Source organism: Dipteris shenzhenensis, chromosome 14 (genome assembly GCF_047967505.1).
Source record: "Dipteris shenzhenensis isolate YYH24624 ecotype China chromosome 14, Dip_SZ_1.0, whole genome shotgun sequence".
NCBI lineage: Eukaryota > Viridiplantae > Streptophyta > Polypodiopsida > Gleicheniales > Dipteridaceae > Dipteris > Dipteris shenzhenensis.
Window position 1 is genome coordinate 7,562,636 of NC_141609.1, and position 21,594 is coordinate 7,584,229.

At 42.6% G+C, this 21,594-nt stretch overlaps 1 protein-coding gene across 1 annotated transcript; it reads left to right on the forward strand.

Moving 5' to 3' along the window:
* Positions 1-4,456: 4,456 nt before the first annotated feature.
* On the forward strand, positions 4,457-19,915 carry LOC147894138 (uncharacterized). The gene is made up of 3 exons (XM_087384924.1): positions 4,457-4,973; positions 5,564-5,798; positions 19,098-19,915. The coding sequence occupies exons 1-3, from the start codon at positions 4,659-4,661 to the stop codon at positions 19,505-19,507; spliced, it is 960 nt and encodes a 319-aa protein (XP_087241050.1). The 5' UTR covers positions 4,457-4,658; the 3' UTR covers positions 19,508-19,915.
* The last annotated feature ends 1,679 nt before the right edge of the window (positions 19,916-21,594 follow it).

The following is a 21,594-nucleotide window of genomic DNA, read 5'->3' on the forward strand; positions in this document are numbered from 1 at the left end:
AGCAAAAGCCTTGCCACCTTCAGCCAACATGTTGGTAAATCAAACCTAACCACCTGAGAGTAGCTATGAAAGCACCCAGGGGATGTATTGACATGTAATATCCACACTTGACCACCTTACGTAGCAATGTATGCACTAAGGGGAGGAGATGGAATGTAAACTCACATCTGACCACCTTGCGGTAGCCAATGGATCATGGCACCAAGGGGAGGTGTTGATATATGGTGCCATGAGCACATAGATTAAAGACTAAGGTATGGTATAGGAGAGAATTAAAGTAGCCACCCTAGGATGTGGACTACATGATGTGGAGATGTGGATCAAGGATATCCATAAGGAGAGATGTGGATCAGAGGATCCCACTAATGTTGACTATTCAAAGGGCACTCTGTATATAAGAGGCCTATCATGTATTGTTGATATAGCACATTGGAATAGATTGAGTGTTTCATACTTCCTGTCTCTCTCCCCAGGGCTTTCTGTATTTGGTTTGATCCTCCGTGATCTTTATGCTCATTAAGTGATAGATTAGGCTAGTACGATCTGCACTTTGACACGTCTCTCTCTCTCTCTCTCTCTCTCTCTCTCTCTCTCTATCTATCTATCTATTTACACACACACGCACGCGCGCCCGTTCAGATACATAATACACATGTATGCATAGCTAGGCAGTTGTAAAATTATAAGATTTATCAATTTGTCATTTAGCCATAAAGTCCACAGGTGCTAATGATTAAATACAGTCTTAACAAATCAAATGAAAGATCACTATATTATTTGTAAGGTCTATTCATACATCTAACAATGCCTCATGGGTAAGTGTTGAAACACTAAGGATCAAAGAAACCAAATATTATTAATCTCCAATCTTTAGGACAAAAAGATGGACGCCGGCCATCATGTCTTTATTATCTCTAGAGTATGTGGGGGACAAAAATTCTTATCTAACTTTGTGATTGTCAAGTCTAAAATAATAGTCTTGGGGAGGGCTTGATGTTGCCAGCTGCATTTTTTTCTGATAAAGCGCATGGTCCACTCCTCTTCCAGTTCCAACATCAAATCTGTATGTCCTTGTCGAGAAATAAATACCTCGATAACCGAGTTGTGAGTCCGATCACACAAATCATCATCCATCGCTTCCCATTGTAGGTTTTTCCATCTAAACCTTCTATATGTGAAAGACATGCAAAGATTCTGCCTTCCAATGAAATACCTGCAAAACTGAAAATCTTTCAATAATAGTAGCTAGTAACATTTTCATTTTTCAATAGTAACAAGAATTGTTAGGTACACTTACCAAATGTCACATTTGAAGTGCTCAATCGACATTGTACCAAGTCTTCACTATGGCATGTTCTTGTTGTTCATCCATTGTCAAGTAATTCACACAACCAGTCTAGTTCTAAGCTCTTGCAAGTATATGTTATATTTATTTTCCTCATTTGTTTACAATTAGCAAAGAAATCATCAAAGCATGGGAACGAAAGAAACCAACTCAACCTAGCATTCGTCATCAATAGTTGGCTTCATAGCATTTTGCACATCAGTGAACATTCTACTTCTATATGATTCGCAGATCTCTATGCTTGGAAGCGGTCACTCTGAACAGTCAAAAGAAGGCAAGGGAAGCACTTCTAATCTTCCATACTAACCTTCTTGATTTGGCATGATGAACATTGAGTCATACGCGAAGGTCCCATCCTTCTTCACACCCTAGTTATGCATGTTCACTCCTTGTAATTGGATGGATACAAATTTGTCAAACAAATGCAAGGATTGTCAATGTCTCTAGCTAAATGCAAATACTTTAAAGCATGACCCTAATACACTATGAAGTACTTACGATTGGCCTACGATATGGAAGGCGTACATCCAGATGCATGTATATGTCTGCATGGGTAAAGACATTTGAATATATACATGAGCGACTGTCTTGTTGCCGGGAGATATTTTGAAATCCAAGATTCTACTTTTCCAATGTTTCAGCTTTTCGAGCCACTTTATAACACCCATGATTAGTGGGTTGCATTTTGATCCAAGAATATTTCTGGTAGAGCTAAGGAACCCATTCCTCATGCTCATCCTTGATGTTTTTTCAGTATAATAGACTGTAAAGTACCTCAATATCTAGTATTTTCCATCTCCATAGTACTTGGTCCAATACCATATGATTAATAATAGCTCTCATCCTCTCTCTCCTCACCCATATGTTGAGATATGGTCAATTCTCTGTTGACGGATTCATGCTGCCTTGGACACAAGTTCAAAAACAGCTTACTTCTAGTGATGGAATGGTTGGATGCCATGTTATGTGCTATGGTCATCTCATGCACTTGTGCTTTTGGCATGCTTATGACAGCAGCGATGTGTGCATTTATGCTTTGCTTTTCTATTTGTTGCAAAGGTATTACCAATTGATTTCTTTCAATATTGGCATTGTCCAATTGCTAACAATGATTCTGACTTGACAGGCATGTAGAGCTTGAAAAGACAATGACTTTTCCTTTTTGGAGCATGTCCAAATTCTTCTTGGATTGGAAGTTACGGCTTGTCGAAGTTTTTGTGAAGAAGAGGGCCTTTGATGATGTGGCATAGGGATTCACATGCTGAATTCCAAATTGTGCTTGGCAAGGGCTATGTGCTTAGGTAGCACTTGGTGATGTGGCAGTTAACCAATCTTGAACCTAAACTAAACCATGGTTTAGGGTGGGTTGCTTGACCAATGACCAAACCCAAGGTGGCCTAACTCAACCACGATCTAACCCTATCTACCAGTGACCACACCCTGGCTAACCAAGGTTAACTGAACTAACCAAGGTGAAGCCCTATCTACCATGTGGCAAGAAGCTGACCAAGCCTCTGAACCATGGGTTAAGTTTACCTAACCCAACCTTACCTTGACTACACCTATGTGCCACGTGTCGTTTGTGGAGAAACCTTAGGAGACTTTGTATTTCTGAGGTGATTTCTCTTAACCAATTTCCGTCGATGGAGTCGTCCGTCGGTGAAGACTAGCACTGCGCGTCGCTGCTGCTAAGGTAGAGATTTGGAGCCGTAGTCATTGCCATCATCTCAACAACCGACTCCAAGAAAGCAAAGCTACGAGTAGCTGCCTACATGCCACCAGCAAACACGCCCGGAGCTGTTGTTGTCTTTGGACCTTGCCAGCGGCGGTGATCGAATCTCTGCTAGAGCTGGTGTGTCACTGGAGATGGAGGAGAAGCCACTTGCTATTGTTGTTGTGCTGAGTCGTAGGTCGAGGTTGGATGGTCGGAGATGGAGGTGGCAAATGAAGGCAAATGAGATGAAGAGAAGGCAGGCTTGCAGAGAAGGCTGTGGCGACGTAGAGAGATCTTGCCCGTCCATGAGCCTTGGGCATACCCACAAGTGGGAAAGTGTGTAAATACCCTTTGTTTCGAGGGCATCAAAGGGTCCCACCATAGACAACCAATGGGAATAAATAAAATCAATGGTGGGCACTTAGGGCTTTACACACTGCCCGCCACACTCTCCTCCTTGTGTCTTACTTACTTGCCATGTCAAGCCCAAAATCCATGGGTAGCTAAGGTTGGTTGCCCATGGATGGGCAATCATTATCCAGTCAATGGGTTGCTTTCCTCCTAGAAGAAACCAATAATTTGGCTGTTCAAAATATTTTATGCATGTTCGGGCAGGCAGTGTATTTGTAAAGGCTCTGCCTGTGACACCCGCTAGTCCCATTTTTTAAGTGCCCTAACAATGGGACTAATGGCATGCTTCTCTGCAACCGAGATGTGCGCATTTGGGTTCAGGTGCGAGCTCTAAGTTGAGTTGATGCAATCATTCATGAGTGTGTGGCGGGGGCTCGAAGAGCATTTGGGTGTGAGTGTGAATCCACCCATTTTTGTGAGGCTCGTTTGCGCAACAACAGTGTTGGACGGTGCCCAGCATTTAGTCGCCTTGTGTCTGGTCCATTAGTGTCTGCCTGTCCTGGTGATTTTCCATAGCAATGGAAGAGGGCATCCAACTCTCCACTCGAGCCAATGTGGCGTCGATGTAGGGTCGTCCAACTTCTTAACGCGGCGACTTGATTAATGCAACAACTTCTTAATACGGTGACTTGATTAATTGCAGGAACTTTCTTAATGCGATGGCGCGATTATGCCACGACTGCTGCTGCTGTGTTAGTACAATAGCAGTGACTTTGAGGACTCACAACATTAAGCTTAACGCAGCAACACACATGCATAATGCAAACAAGAATCCGACTGTGGCGATAATGTGGCGAGGTCAGGGAGAAACAGGCGAGTCTAGAATGCGCGAGCAACTCTGGATGTGATGGACTGGGAGAGCGTGTGCGAGTACCGAAAGGGGAGGGGGTTAGGGAGTAATGAGGGTAAAACGAGGGGATTAGGTGTTAAGAGAGCGTCGTCCAAATGAATTTAACATCAACCTCATCATCATCATCATCATCATCATCATCATCAGGCAACGCCATTTAGCCCTATCCCGAGCTTACAATACATTCCTTCTTCACTACCATCCTTTGTTTCTCTGCTTCCTCTCAAAATCTCTGCATTTTCTTCACCTCTCCATAGCTGCGCTCTTCCCCTCTTTCCCTTCCAAATTCTCCCTCCATCAGTCCTTCCCTTGCTTCACCACGGGCCTCATCAGCTAGGATGGTCGGAGGTGGAATCAAAAGAGACGATGGATTGCCAGCTATAAGCAGTACCAACATCTTCTCTGCCCTAGAAAGCCGTCGCAGAAAATCCAGCAAAAAGAGATCGGACAAGGAGAAGAGCGATAAAGACCTCAAGGACTCCCAGCAGGCCGTCCCTATCTGGACTCCCACCCCTGTCTCTGTCAAATCCTGGGCCGATTGCGAAGATGATGACGATTACTTTGCCATGCCTGCGCCTCTGCCCGTTTGGGGCTCTGAACAGCAATCTTCCCAGACTGCAGATGTTTCGCAAGAGAATTTGAGCCAGGGAGAGGTTTGCTCCCCCCGGCCCCCCCTTGCCTTGTTTGTGAAAACTTTGCGTTTTGCCTCGCTGCCGAAAATGTCGGTAACCGGAAGCCCGAGATCTAGCAAGAACGCCTTGGGCGATGCAGGCCTGCTTGTTATCCCACTTGCTCCTGGCGGTTACGATAAGTAACTTGTTCAGTTATTCCTATCCGTTGTTATCGTATCATTCTTACCTGGACCACGTATGTTCAAGCTCGTTGTCGCATATGTGGTCACGAAAGCTTGTAGCGTGCACGCCACCTGTTTCTTATCGCCGTAGTTGTGCTCAAGGGGAACTTGAACATAATGCTGCAAGAGCCTTTGAGAGAAATCCTATATCGTTTTTTGTACCGTGCTAAGGACTGACCGTGTGACGATAAGTTTTTTTTCAGAGCCCCGTCATTGACATATTAGTGAAAGGCTTTAGGAGAAGCCTGAAGCCTTTTTGTAATTGTTCTTGGAGAAAGGAGGTTTACCTGTTCTGCCCTTTTTGACGTCGAAAAAGGCTTCATTCTAGAGTGAATTTAGAGCCCTGAACGTTGTGTAACTCGTCTGACTGCTTCATGTTGCGATCAACAGGAAAGCGAAGGAGATGAAGAGATTGAGGAGGAGGCCGATGAAGAAATTGAAGAACCAGAGACTGAAGTGACTGAAGGAACTGAAGTTGTGGGTGATGCAAAGTTGGTCCCCACTGTAGCAGCTGTTTCACGAGAGCCAGACAGGCAGTTGTCAAAGAAGGAACTGAAAAAGAAAGAACTCGCTGAGCTTGAAGCTGTCTTGGCTGAGCTTGGCCTAAATTCGAAAGATGAAAATGGTGATGTTATATTCTGGTTCTCTGCCTGGATTGTTTTGAGAAAGGATATGCGAAAGAGTACGTTGATGACGGGGTTATATGAGATAGGGTTAATGCATGGGTACAGTGCTTTTTCTAATGTTTTCTCAAAGGAAAGCTTCTGATATTCAATCTTGTCTGACTTGCTTTCAAGTTCTTTATTCACGTGTTAAGCTTCTTTTGGGCCAGTCTGAGGGAAGTGTCTCTCCTTTAATTTGAGTCAAAAGAGAAGGGTTAATGTCTTTAGAGCAGTTGGGAGTTAGGGGGGCTCCAAGTCCAGTTGGGCTGGGTTGGGATAGACTGCAAACAGCTGGACGGAAAAGGTTAGAATTGTCATGTGGTCAAATACAGAATGAGAAAAAATATGTAGAGCTACATAGGCCTACGATGAGAATAAGATGTACGGGCTACCTTAACTGCCTTTCGGCAGCATTCTATATCCTCTGTCAAGAGGCTCTTGTCTAGAGGCTGCATGGTTGACTTTGTATCTAATGGTGGGAATGTTGTAAATGGGTTGAGAATTGAACTCTTTACTTTTCAAGAAGAATGATCTTGTCATTAGGTTGAAGTCCATTCAATTAAGGTAGCATCATAGACGCCTTGGGTTTATTGAGGCTGCATCTGTATTTTTATAAGTCTGGTTGTAGTGCTGTGCTCTCAAATAGTTTTCATCTATTGCCGACCTTTGAGTAATCTACGAAAGACAATAGGTAAGCTTTTTTTTTCCGGAGAATACTTATTTTCGTGTCACCCTGGCTGACTAGTTGTGGACATGTCAGAAAAGTAGAGGTAGGTTGCTTGCTTGAAGCCAACACCCCTACGCAGTGGAAGATTCACCTCAAGATCTTATTGGGACATAACTTCAATACATGTGCTTACTTAGAAGTAAAGAGGGCAATTCAGATCTGAAAGAGAACTCAGATGTACAGCCAATAGATAAATCTCAGGTACAAAAAACTTGCCACACCTCTAGAAACAATCCCTGAGGTAATGTACCAAAACAAGGCTCTGTTTTGCTGCACCCGCTGGAAGAAACTCCTCCTTTCTGCCACACGGCTCTGTGATAGGCTTCAGTAGCTGCTTAAAGCTGAGCACTCCTGCAAATATATATTCCGACGGTGTACCAGCTGCAATTATTCCACAAATCTGAGCTAGCTCGACGCCACCAAACTGCTTTGCCTGCCTTGCGGTATTCCCATGGGAAATAAAGGTGGCCCTCTCTTGAAAGGATGTGTATATAATCCCAGTTAGGGGCTGTTCTCTGTTTTGGGATCCCCTCTTATGCTCTTCTACAGCGAGTGGTATGCACCTAGGTGTGCTACACTTCTGCCCTGCAAGAACTCTCTGTGTATGTGGGACTCCCTCTCAGATGAGATGATCTGCAGGCTGAATAGACTTCTAGGCTCCTCTGGGTACAGGGATCTGAAGTACCTTTGGCCCCCTGCCTGGGGCCCTTTATATAGGGCAGTAAGCCCTCCAAAATAGGCCGACTAGCCCAGCCCCCTGATCTGGCTGACCAGATCAGCCAGTCTGATGCAGACTGTGTCCAACCTGAGCTCGGCATCTGGTGCAGACAGCCAACTCAGGCTGCTGTCCTGCCGACCTGGTCACTATTCTGCTGACCTGGGGCCAGGTCTATAAAAGGCCCCAGCCCCCACTGTATGCTGCTTCTCTTCTGCTGGTTCTGCACCAGCCCCAAGGTCCTATGGATGCTACATGTTTGGGTCTGTTCCAGCTGCCCATACGAAGGAATAATTTGGTGGCCCTTTGAGCTGCCCCTAGTAAACCCTAATCAGGAGTCTGATCTGCTTCGCAGCCATGTTGCTGCCCACATGGCAGCCTGAACCTTCCCCCCTACCGGTCCATCTACCCACATCCCTATGTAGGTGTCAACCCCCCTGAGCTCTCCTGGTAGGGCTTGACGTTGGTTGACCTTTGGCGTTTCCATCTGCTGAGGACACTGGGATCTAGACAAAATTGGCATGGCAGAATATTGATTCTGCTGTTGAGCAATGCAGTAACTGCCTTGGATTGCTCACTGATGGTGAAAGTAGGACTGGCACAGCTTCTACTCTGCTGATATGTAAGAAAGAGTTTCTGGAATCTCCTTGTAACCTCATAGCAGATTTGTGGTGGGTTAGTGACGAGATATGTTAATTGTTGCTTTATTTGTGTTTTGCTATAATTTGCATTCATCTGCTTCGAAAACTTTTATGATTCTTATTTTCTTTAAAATCAACATCTGGTGTCCTGGGTTTCCAACTTCCTACGATTTGGGTTTCCAGAAAATGTCATGTGATCCGTGATGAGCCTGCAATTATGATGGCTTCACCTTGCAAATGTTTTAATGCTAACATGTATTGTTTTAGTATTAGCGGACATGCAAATTTCACCTTGTGAAGTTTTCGTCCATGTTGCGGCGTGCTGATATTGCGATAAATCCTTTCTATCTTAAGTGGTGCATTGCCCTATGAGCTAAGATGTCGGATGCTCGTTTGGGAGAAACTAAAAGAAATTGTATAGTCTTCACAAGCAGTTATAGCTTGAATGAAGAGAATGTGGACCCTTTTTTGATTAGCCTTCTCCTTTAGTTACTAGCTTTTGTCATAACCGAGTCTGCCCTTCACCTCCTGATTGCCGACAGGAACTCAGTATGAAGACCTTTGTATAAATGGATGCTCAAGTATGTGTGGGTGTGTGGATTTTGTATATGTGAGATCATATGTTTATACTATGGTCTATACCCACTGTTTGGTGCTGATGACGTCAGTGGGGATGTAATAGTATCTAGTTCCTGCTATGGAGTTTATGGTTTCAACCTTTTGAATGACTATCATGAGATTGAAACTGCACTATGTGTTGTGTTTTTAAAGGATGAGTTTGGGCAGTTCGTGGATTCATCTAAATATATTAACATGTATTGTTTGTTAGGCATTTTGGATACCATTAATGCATGATCCACAACATGCTTACAAGTGGCTCTGTGATACCCTCATAATAATAATTCTTGAAGGAAACCTTTTCTTGCATGCCAAAATCAACTGTAGCGATGTGTGTACATGGTGGTTATAAAGTGAAACTAAGATGTGCCTTGCGTTCTGATTGTTTGGAATGGAGCTGATCACCTCCTTTCAACTTCTTGACCATGCTTTGACTTCATATTTCTGCTGCTCACATCAACAGGCGTGTTCTACTCATTTTTTGCTGAGGTCCCGATCATGTACTTCCAAACATAGTGGTTGCACATGCTTGGAGCTGGTCCAGCTGCTCTGCCTGTCGATTGTTACTAGGACATGAACATATCTGTGTCTTGCCCATGGATGCAATGAGAAGAACCTGCTCAGATGATGGTGTCAAAAAACATACTTTCTGCACTACTCCGGTGGAAATAACTGGGTCCAATTTGGGAACATGTATCTAAAGTGTATTGCCATCATGAACAAGCACACAACTCTGAGACTTATATACCTGACAAACTGAAGGTACTACCGGGGTAGATGAAACCCAAGCAATCTGTGTGCCCAATTTCATTTGGGAAGCAAACTTGTCGTGGAAGCTCGCTCTTACATGATCATGGATTGGAAGGCTCCAAACATTATGCCCGTGGGAGAGAACCTGAAGAGATGCTGAACTTGAGTTATCATTAAGGCGACCAAACAGGTGAGATGGGAGAGGAAAGAAGGCATGAGTCTTGACCTGTAACTGTTGGTCTTTTTCTGGCCTTCTTTAGCCCTATTGTCCACCCAAACACTCCCAACAGCATACAGTTGTGGATATTCTCCGCCCTTTTGCTTGCCTTTGTATAAAGGCAAGCCCCTGCAGAGCCATTATCCTATTGACAGTGGAATACTTGCAGAAACGTCAGGAGCCATGCACATCATGGAGAGCGAAGCCTTCCTTCTGAAGAAATTATGTCATTTCAACGAGGATCTACAGTACGTGTCACAACGAACTCTTGAGGTGGCTGCTATCTTCTCTATCTATTTTCTGAGGGGGCATGGAGGCTACTACAGGCATAGAATCTTTAAACCAGACGCTATTGTGCTGCTTGATTCCATTTGCTGGTAAATCAGCCAGACCTTGGCACCTGTCTGCTCCGACACGTGGCCTGCCTGGCTGACCAGCTGGTTGGTAGCCAGTTGGTCCTGGCCGTAGATGCTGGGCTGAATGTACCCTATAAATAGCTCTATGTGTAGCCCTGAAGATGGCTGCTACAAGGCCCTGGGAAAGAGTGGACACCATCTGCTCTACAATAGTCAAATGCCAGGTCTAGATCTGCCTTGACGTTCTGGCTCACACATGCTACTGAGCATGAATGCATGAAGAATGCAGCACAACGAGCATGCCCTTGTTATCTCTAGGTTACGTATGTGATATCCATTCATGCAAGTGTGAAAAGAAGACGACGTAAGTCACATGCTTGTCATGTTTTTTTCATGGATGTGCACTGCATACGATGAATTGAACAAGGCAAATGAAAAGCAGATCCCGAAAGGCAGATTTCCCATCCTTCTTATGGTGTTAATAAGTTGACTTGAAGGAGCATGTTTAGATAGGGTTGATGTCTGCAGTCAGTCAAAAAGGAATCCCTCTGAATTCATGCGACCCCCCTCTCCTTCCTAAGGATAATATCATGTTCATGACTCTAAATTGTTATCTGGTAGTTTCTGGATAGGATTCTTGGACCACTCCTCTGTTTAGTGCTTTGTCATGCCAAGTACTCAAGAATAAGTAATGACATGTGGAGATGCGATTGCGAAGGCAGTAAATGCACTTTTGCTGCAAGAGAAGTGAGTATCAGACTAACCCTGGTGTGTTATTGTATTTGCGATGGATTGCCTTTTGTTAGCTTTGGTATTTCTCTTGTTTTTAATAATAACCTAACAGAAATATCTCTCATTGCTTCTTCTTTTCTTCTTTGTTATTTTGCTGTTTGCTATCGTAGTTTTTTTTGTTTGGGTTGGGTTTTTATAGTTTAGTAAGCACTGGGTTTACCCAAGAGATTCTGGAATCTTCTGAAACTGAGATGGCAGTTTATGCTTGGGTACTGATGAGAACATAAGGTTAGCTTTTCTTGCTAAGTTGTTTTAATCTTGATTTTTAAAATTTTCTCTTTTACTCTTAGTTGTGTTTTATGTCTCCTACAGACCCCCTTCCTCCTTTGTGTCTTTCTTTCTCTCCTTTGTTCTTTCGCTTGTTTTACAACAAAAAAATAATTTATAAAATTGGATCTTCTAGTGTTATCAGTGTATATGCATAACTGTGGCATTTGGTTCTAAAGTCGAAGACAGCCACCACAACTGAGGCTTTGCCTAAGCCTTGGTTCTTTTGACAAGGGGTTTGTCAGCCCTTGTAAGGAAGCAGAGACATGTCTTAGAGAAAGAATGCAATCATGTGGTCGATGAAGCACATACCAGCTTTTTAGATTTGAAAAGTGCCATGTGACACATTCAAGCGTGCTCATGCTTTCTATGCGTTTTGTTATTGAGCTAATTGGCCAGTGGGCCATGTTTGAATCAAAAGCATGGAATGGTTGCATCTCCAGATGTATTTGATAACAGAGACGTCTATTATGACCAGGAGGTGTTGGCCAACACAAAACGTAAAAAGAAAAAGGCATCTCGTTCTTCATTCATCTAAACTCAAGATGCATGGGCGACATGCAATTTCTCATAGGCATTTTGCTAGAGAAGTAGAAGAGAAGGATGGTGTAGGATCCTGTAGGATAGAATAGATGCATCTTGCAAGAGGTGTGAGAGCACAATGAAAGAAAGATGGTAGATCTCTATTATGATTGTGGAGAGAGGACTCTCTCTTATAGAATGGGGGAGAAGGTAATACCTTCCCTACATAGTGGCAATCAGCCCCTACATCAGTGGGAATCAATCCCTACATCATTGGGATTGCCTTTGTCTTACATCATCACTTAGGTCACACACTAGACACATCATAGCACTTGATGTGCCTTTACAACACACACAACACATGTGACTCCCCTAGATGCACACATGCACCATAGAGCAAGCCCTTGATCATACTTACCCCAACAAACCCCCCTCAAGGGATTGCCTCTTGCAGTGTCAAGGATACATCTAGTCTCATAGTTTCTCATGCCATCTCATGGTGGTCAAGGATTAATCTATGGCTAGGATCTCATGCTAGCAAGGGTTCCCAAGGGTGTGAGGTTTACAGAAATGGGATAGTCAAAACACATATCACATGGTCTACATCATATGGTGACCAGAGGTGATTTACATATTCTTTTTGGAGTACTACTCCAGGCAGAGAACCTCAAAATTTGACCAAGTGATGATAAACAAAAAATTTCAAAGACAAAGTGCCTAAAAAGCATAGTTTTCATTTTCTTCATTTGCTGATGGAGTTCTTCCTTCAAGCATAATTGCTTTGTTGTTGAAGTAGTCCTTCTTGTCTTTAGCTTTTTCTTTTGTAGACTTCTTTCCATTCACAACATTCCATATCTTCTTTTTCATAAGCATAAGCTTGGCTTTTGTTTACCAAGTATGGAAACTAGTTCCACCAACTTCTCAAAAAAGGTCTTAGCTTCCATGGCAAGGTCTTACCCGAGGGCAGTGTCTAGTGCCTTTACAAGTGAAATATGAGCAATAAAAAATAATCCTTCAAAGCATTTAGAGTAGCAAAGACTTGTAATCAAATTCCATACTACAAATCATAATGAAAATGATGCTTTCACTTGCATGCTTCATAGAGGTGGCTAAATGAAAGTATTCCAAGCAAATCCAGGTATAGCAGCTTAAAGTAAAGCTGTAGCCACAGTTGTACTGATGCTATTCAACACTTTAAAAACATCTAAAACATCAGAAATGCTAAAGTAGCATCTAATGTAGCATCAAACTCACAACATTGTCAAAACTGTCCAAAACAGAGACCAGAACTTGGAGGGTGTAATTCTCACAGCTCATATCTCTATTTAAGGGGATTTTTATGCAGGAAGAAGGGCCTTATACCAGAGAAGGGCTACCAGCAAGGAGGGGCGCAATGTTGCGTCAGGTCGCCATAGCCAAGCTTGAGAAGACCGACTGGTTTTTCGTCTGTTGCACCTCCGTTCCTTGTCCAAATGAGCTCAGATTTCAGCAGCAGCTTGCCCTCGGTGTCGTTCAGCACGGGCTCAGAGGAATTTGCAGATAGGTAGGTACAGAGGCGGAATTGCGCGAAAGTTCGTCGAGGAGTGTGAGTGTTGGCATTGCGCATACAGACGAAATTTTCCTAAATGCTTGCAGCTGGAAGTTCGCCCATACGTGAGGAGTTTGCAGCTCAAAGGGTTTGGGCAATGGTCGTTTGTAGGCAGAGAACATAGCTCTCAAAGATTTGGGGAAGAAGAAGGAAAATGGAGAAGATGAGAAACTAGTAGTTTATGCTAGAGATAGCATCTAATGCTAGGTTAGGCTAGATCTAGAACCTAAAGCTCTGATACCATTTGTAGGATCCCGTAGGATAGAATAGATGCATCTTACAAGAGGTGTGAGAGCACAATGAAAGAAAGATGGTAGATCTCTATTATGATTGTGAGAGAGAGGACTCTCTCTTATAGAAAGGGGGAGAAGGTAATACCTTCCCTACATAGTGGCAATCACCCCCTACATCAATGGGAATCAATCCCTACATCAGTGGGATTGCCTTTGTCTTACATCATCACTTAGGTCACACACTAGACACATCATAGCACTTGATGTGCCTTTACAACACACACAAACACACATGCGACTCCCCTAGATGCACACATGCACCATAGAGCAAGCCCTTGATCATACTTACCCCAACAGATGGCTCAAAGCCATGCTCATGATGTTGACACTAGCTCAGTAAGTTGTTAGATAGTTAGAAGAGCCTTGTGCAGTTATATGAATGTAATATTCTAGGTGCTCTTGCGGTTTACAGGAAGTACGACTGTGTTATGTATTGTAACAACTGCAATTGGGCAAACTGCGGTCATAGCTACATGCTAGAATGGTAACTTTATGCAATTCGTGGAAGTTGGACATGGAAATTCGTCATCAACTATTGTCTTTCGTTTACATGTCAGCAATTTTGGTTTCAAGGTATCAGGAAAGGGGTGTAGTGACGCAGTCTAGGAATGAAATGAGTGAGAACTTGTGAGGTGTGTTGCTTGAGAGGCTTGTGAGCCCTTGTGCAAGGCAATGGGGAGCTTTGAGAGGGCTCTGCCCAGCTGTGAGATATAGGGGGCTGTGTAATGTGAAAGGACTGAAGACTGCAAGGGGATTGGAAGGCTGCGGGTCCAGGACAGCACAGTACGCCAAAGGATGGTGATCTCACCGATTTCAGATGGGGGACTCTAGCAGCTCTCTCTTTCTAGGTATTTCCAGGGATAGAATGGATTCTCCAATGTGTTTCTAGTCCTGAAAATCATGATTACAATAGGATGGAAACAATAGCTTGTTAGAAAAAGAATGCTAGTGTGTGTTTGAGTTGTGATGGGTGTATGTAAAATGTATACAGACTTGAATATCTAGGAATTGGTGCAGAGTAGATGTAAGTATTCAGGCAAATCTTAGGTCAGGTTAGACGTGATTTACTGACTTGCAGAAATTGGAGCAATGGGGTGCTGAACATTGGGATTAAGGTTATGTTGACCTTCGATGGATGGAATGCGAGGAAGGCATTTGCAATAGTGAGTAGATCCGTGAAATACTAGACCAGGCAAATGAAATACACGGCAAAGCTCATCGCTCAGATCGGTGTCTGGAAGTTCTGATGCCTCGATTGCTCAATATCCCAGCCACTCTATATCTGCTACAGCCCTTGTGTTTGGTTGCTTCCTTTGCTTTGCGAGGGAGCTTGTCCTTGTGGATTTTGGTTATGGTATTGAGATAGTTGATGTGTTGACATAGGGCTTCCCCTTCTGGTTGTAGCATGCCCGTTTCAGCTAGTAATATGGGATAGGGAGTTTGAACCTTGATTCCCAGCTCTTCAATTAGAAACCTTTTTGGCACTCTCTCCACAATTTTCTATTAGCCTCTGGCGAGCCCGGCATCCACAAAGAGTGACGTCTGCAATAGTGTAGTGTATATAGATTTTTGCATTCCCCAAGTACAGATGATGTACGTTTTGCATTTGCTTTTGTAGGCTGAAAAGTAACTTCATTCCCCCTAGGATCCTTCTTGTTCCACTTGTAGTTGTGTGTGCCCAGGTATTTGGAGGAGTGTACGACCTATGAATCCTCTTCTCTCAAATGTGAAAGTGGGCTTTTCCGAATGTTCATAACCTTGGTTTTTGTGATGTTTACTAGCATGCTGGGAAATCTGCAGAATTTGTCTATAAAGCATCCAAGTGTCTCTGTAGTCCTTTGCAAATATAGGACCACGGCGTCTGCATATAGTAACAGGAGGACTGTCTAGTCTGTAATTCGGGACCCTGCTCTGCTGTGAGCCCTCATCCAATCGGCTAGTTCGCAATGAACAGCCCAAATAGTGTTGGTGAGAGAGGACATCCTTGCTTGACGCCTATATCACTGCGCATAATGACTTTGTCGCATGAGTTTGAGTCGTCTACTAGTGGCCTCACCAGTTCAGCCAACACCTTTTTGTAAAGTCAAAGCACAGTTTCCCTTAGGTCTTGGGGGACCCCTAGTTTTGTTATTCATGCCAAAAGCTTCTCTTTAGGGAACAATTCTTCAAAAAACTCCATGAAAAAAAATCCTAGAAAGGAGGGGCAAAATGCGAAGACATAATAGCATTTATCAAGAGCCTATATTAGGCGATGACAAGGAAAAAAAGCCACTTTCTATCAAAGCATAAGGTAGCATGTCAATTGAGGACATAGAAAATGGACTATGCTGAAGGCCTCCTTGCACAAATGTTAAAATGGAGGGGACAGAAAACAAGAGAGAGGCTCAACAATAGTAAAGAACAAGGCAATACAAGAGGGGTTTCCACAAGAGTGGCAAACCAACAAACTACTTTCCATATTCAAAGGGGGGGGACAGGCGTGACGCAAAAAACCACAGGACAATCATGGTAAGCAACCTGATGGCCAAGCTGTGAATTGGCAGAAAGCACCTGAGTATGGTCACCATTCCAACCAGGTCTCAGGCCCAGCCATTCTACGGTGGACAACGTAGCCACAATAAGAAAGGAGCAATAGGTAAAGACAATGCTCTATATCGCTGCTTTGTAGACTTCAAGAAGGCATTTGATGGATCCCTCTTGAGCTGTTCGTTATATTGCTGTATTTTCTTCTGTTATTGTTGAGTTCCATGCATGTGTGGCATCTCTGCATTCTGTATCATACCTGCTTTTACAGGGCATTCCGTTGCTCCTTTGATTTTTTAAAAACATATATGGGCTGCCTCTGTTAGAAAGCCTATTAGCTGGTTCTTCAACTCTACACAGCTGCCTTTCCACTTGGGCTTGTGTAGGGTGCTTTCTAGGTTGTTTTGATACACACGGCATTGCTGTAGTCCATCTCGATCTGGGGGGATGTCCTGGTCTCAGTGGCTGTTTTCTCTTTAGTTATGCTGAGTATGGAGAGGGAAATTGCTCTGTGGTCCGATTGAAGTGCTTTATCATCAATGTCAAAGTTTCTTAGTATACGGATCGCTTATGGGTCAATTATGAGGTAATCAGTCACACTAGACCCCATGCACTTGCGCATGTGAAACCATCTGTGCTGTAGAAGATCTTGGTCCCATTGCATCTACAAGCTCAACATCCACAGAGATGAGTGAGCGTCCCTAGCATCTCCCATGTCCTTTAAGACTCTTTGCCAGCTTCTTGTTTCCTCTTCTTTGTTGAGTTCTTCCATCCACATTGGGTTTCTACATTCCACTATTGTTGGTGCTTGATTGGAGCAAGTTTGTGCTTTGAAATCTCCTGTTAGCATGAGTGCACCTTTCTTGGAGGATATATGCCCATTTTTCTTGTGATGGGGATTGTGGCGTGCAGAGTAGCAAGCTGCAAGGAAGATTTTTTCGATCCCTTTCCTGAGATCCAGCCACATGTACTGTTTGTATGGGTCTCTACCTTCAGAATTTCTACTGCCTTGTCCCAGCCTGTCTTGATGTAGAATGTTGTTCTGCCAAAGCTTCTCCCTCCTATATAGTCTTTTTTATTCCAGATTGATGTTTTTGTGAACTCTTCTAGGGTTGGTGTCCTGTTGCCTTCATGCTCCAGGTTTCTAGTGCTATGAAAATCTCTGCAAATGTACCAGCCAGTGCCCAAGTCCTATGAGATACAACCCTTCTATAATTTCATATCTTGATCCTAAGGATCTGCAGTCCTGAGGTTTCTTGTTCTCGTTTTTGGTTTTTGTTCACTATTATTGCTTTGCCGTCTTTGATGAAGGCCAATTTCCTGTCTTTCTCTGTGTGTGTGTGTGTGTGTGTGTGTGAGAGAGAGAGAGAGAGAGAGAGAGAGAGAGAGAGAGAGAGCATGGTTGTAAGACAAGTTCAAACATGACACGATACCGACGCTTCAGACATGAGTGCCTAAAGTGTTTTAAAGTCCGTCATTTTATTTATAATTATAAATATTGAGAAATCATATAAAAGTATGCAAGTACATAGCTTTGAACCTTGGTTACAATTTACTAGCATAGCTAGCTGCTACAAGTACTCTTAGCATTGTAGGTTGAGAGTCAAGACTCCAGACTTCAAATTTAAGGTTCTGTACTCGTATGGTTGGCTGAACCATGCGAGTATGAAATAATTATTCCGTACGTGTATGGTATGGCCAATCATACTTGGCTTTTTTTTTGGGGGGGGGAAATGGGGTTCCTAGACCTTTATGACAATGTTTTTTAATCAGTTTCTTGACTTTAAAATTAATACAAGTTTGAAGTTTAAAGTTTTGTAGCTGTCTCTCAATTAATACAAGTTTTGTAGCTCTCTGTCAATTAATGTGTGCAACATATATTTGCCTTTTGTTTTTTGGGTAAAATGAGGGTCACGTATGATTCAGCCCTAGGGGCTGATCCATACTCCAATCATACTTCCGTACCCGTATGCGGTATGCGTATGGTAACGTATGGAAAAAACTATGGTTGGGAGCACACTAGCACTACGGTGGGCCACGTGTGCACGGAAGATTGTGTTGTTCCAATTTCCAAAGTAAAACATTTAGGGTTTTTAAGTATTTTATTGCCAGAGTCTCTTGTAGGATGTTAACAACCATGAGAGAGAAAGAAACAAAGAAAGTTTATTAAAAGTCTTTGGAAGACCCAAGGGTCTATGAGACTAAAAGAACCTGATACAATGAATTGAGAGGTGGAGCCACTAAGCGGGCATCAACACTGAATACAAAAGAAAACCCATAATCCTGATCATAACGGCATCAATACATAGTGAGAAAAAAACTCTGAGTGGGAGCTGGCAGGGGTGTCAACCCTGGGGGAGAACGAAAGAAAGAAAGATATATTAACGTCTGTAGAAGCAGTCACGGGACTAGAGACAAAGTACACAGCCAAAAAAAGGGAAACCCTTACATCTTTGAGTGTCATGGAGAGTCAAGGGGTGTACAAGGCATCTGAGCTCGAATTATTTAGCACATTATTAAAGTCTAATACTATTGTTATGAAAACAAAAAGCTGAAAACAAAAAATGGGGAGCTGAATAGCCCGTTTTTTCAAAAGAGTTTGAGTATGCATGTGCTTTCTAAGTTAGGATTGTAATTTTGCATCTTTCTAGGAAGCGGTACATAAGTGTAAGGGGCTCATTTAGTGTTTTATGTTTGAAATAATTCATTCCTTCTGTAAATTCTTTCTTTCATTCTCTACATGAGAGAGAGAGAGACTTGATTTGCTTGCTTATTTTTTCTTAGTCACCTTCTTCCTTCTGTTTTGTTTATTTGATGTATTTTAGTAAGCATTGGGTTTGCCCAAGAGACTCCGTGGGTCTTTAGAAACCCAATATAGCTGCTTATGCTTGGGCACTTTGCTTGCTAAGTATGACTTCCTTCATCAAAAAAATTTGTTTCCTCTTTTTTCTTCTCTTTCGTTTTCTCTTTTATTTTCTGTGTAGATTTTTGGACCTTAAAACAACAAAAATCTAAATTTGTACAACTGGATATATTCTAGTCCTATAAAGGTATAATACTATTGTTGTGAAGTGGCCTTCATCACATCATTTTTAGACGGAGTCTTTGGGTCTAGGATTGAAGTCTCTGATTAGTGCTATACCATCAATTCTACATTTCTTGCCGAGAGAGAGAGAGAGAGAGAGAGAGAGAGAGAGAGAGAGAGAGCAGTACTTTTGGATATAGAATTGTGATCCCTGTCTTCTTTCTGCAGATCCAAGGGAGTCCAATGATGATAAGAAGGAAGGGGATGAAAACGGGGAAGCCAATGGTGAAGTGGAAAATGTGGGTAGTGGTTCAGTCCTGGCTGAAAGTAAAAGCTCCAAGCGACGAAAGGCTAAGAAAGAGAAGTCCTTCAAGGAGGGAAAAGAAGAGGATTTGCTGTTGGATATTAACGGTGTCTCTAAAGATAATGGGATTACTGATGATGCAGAAGCCAACACAGAGCCTGCAGACCCAAAGGAAGTACTAAAGCGGCTTGCATCTATGAAGAAAAAGAAGTCATCCAAAGAAAGTGATGGAGCAGCCAAAGCAGCTGCAGCTGAAGCTGCTGCAAGAGCTGCGAGACTTGCTGCAGCAAAGAAAAAAGAAAAGAATCATTATAATCAACAGCCTGTGAGGTGAGGTTTCTAGGTATTACATTGTGAAAAACTTTATGAAGATAATACCAAAAGACGGTTTGTTGATTAGTGAGTCACACGGGTTCGGTGTCTCCAAAGTCCTATGATGCACTTGGTAGAGCTTCAAAGCTGACTCATTATTTCAGCAGGGTAACTCACTCAACAGTTCGAAAGCTATTTATCGCATGTTCCTAATAGCTTTCTAGCAAAACTATTTCTCAGGGGTCTGGTCTTCTGTATGAATCTGTCCTTCGAGTGTTCAGATGTCTTAGTCAAGGTTGACCTTCATTTAATGAAGCTGCTAGCTGATTTTTTATAAGTTTTAGGTGTATTTCAATCTGCCTTTAAAAGGCTGTGATTCTGTTGGACTCTTATGGCAGTTTTTAATGAAAAAGTTTGGAAAAGTTAATGATGCACTGTAATTCTGGGGTCATTTATATTGAGTTGTTCAAATCTTTTCAAATACTCATGTAATGATTTAGAAGCATTATCTGTACTTAAGTAATCACTTAAGATCTTTGCCAGATAAAACTGGATTTAATGATTTTAAAGCACTTAAAAGTAAGCGCTACAGATTTTCTGCATAAACTTGATTATAACATTGATTGGAAGGTGTGTCTGAAAGCTATATTATAGTGTGAGAGACGCAGGGTGGGAGTTCATGCTTGCATTGTAATGTGGAGTTAGTAATAACTCAGAATGGGATTTGAATGCACCAAGGCGATTGACCTACCAGCTGAGCTATTTTAGCATATAGTAAGTGCCTTGGTTTTAACCTTTGAATATTGCCATTAATACAGTTGATTTCTGAAGTAGATGTAAATATATGTAGAAATTAGTGTTAGACTAATGGAATTAGTTTATGCATGAATATGATGCAACCTCTGGTTGTAGATTCTTAGAAACTCTTTTCTAACAGTAAGGGAATGAGTGAAAGGAAGGGCATAACATAACCAAATTGTATGAAGTCGCACCTCGTTTTGTTAGACAGTTTTATGAACATTGGGTAAAAGGGGATCTCAGGCCAATGCTCCAGGCTTGTGCAACCTCTGGTATTCTCTTACACTTTAATGCTTTCGTGTGGTGCCCCGCCTCTTTCTGTTCTGTAAGATAGCATATATTCCATCTTATGGAGGCACAGCTATTTATGTTCCTGGTTTTCAAATTTCGTTCATCGTTGTTTCCTTGACCTAATTTAATTCTCTCGCTCGCTCTAGCAAGTTTGATACATGATGGAGACAAGAAACAACCAACAATGGCCTTATCAAAACAAGACAAAATACAGAGAACCCAACAATGCTGCATGTGATGCAATTTGCTTTAGACAAATGAAGAATGGCCTTGTCTTAGCAAAAATAAAATACAGAGAACCCAACAATGCTGCAATTTGCTTTAGAACAAATGAGATTTAAGAGCATGTGTTAGGGATAATAATTGCACTATTCTATAGAGGATATAACCCTAAGGAGTGAAGTATTTATTCATCTTCTTCATTACAAGTTGTTGTACAGTTAAGTGTGTGTGTGCACTCTTGTGCTCTCACTCGCTCCCAACTTCTCTGACATAAGGTGGGGGCTCGTTCTCTTCTAAAAGTATCTTTGAAGACCAAAGGCCACTACTACAATGAGCTTCCTAATATGTAATGGTTTACTATGTGCAAAAGGATGTGTTCATGTAACAAGAGTTAAAGACAAATGAAAAGTAACTCTCTCTCTCTCTCTCAGCTCGCCGCTCCCTCAGCTGCCTCCCTCAGCTGCCTCCCTTAGTCTGCCTCTGCTTGGGCTGTCTCCCTCATCCCCGCCTCCCAGTCGTCTTTTCCCTCCCTTAACTCTCTCCCTCAGTCGTCCACCTCAGCTCCTTCCCACGCTCAACCTACCTCTTCTCCTTTAGCGTCATTGTAGCACAGCCAGAAACTTATCGTTGCCAACAAAAAAAATTACCGCCAGGAGGCTCCAAACAACTCGTCACGCCTCTCCCTCAGCCCTTAATCAATTTTCCCTCAACCCTTCATCAATTCGCAAGCTCTAGGTTTAGTTTGAAGGTTGTAATCCCTTAGCTCAATTCAGTTCGAAGTTCGAAGGTCTTTTTGTT

Coding starts and splice junctions, on each gene's coding strand:
- LOC147894138 (XM_087384924.1), top strand. CDS start 4,659: ATGGTCGGAGGTGGAATCAAAAGAGACGATGGATTGCCAGCTATAAGC. Junction 4,974..5,563: donor AGAATTTGAGCCAGGGAGAG/GTTTGCTCCCCC, acceptor TGCGATCAACAG/GAAAGCGAAGGAGATGAAGA. Junction 5,799..19,097: donor AAATTCGAAAGATGAAAATG/GTGATGTTATAT, acceptor TTCTTTCTGCAG/ATCCAAGGGAGTCCAATGAT.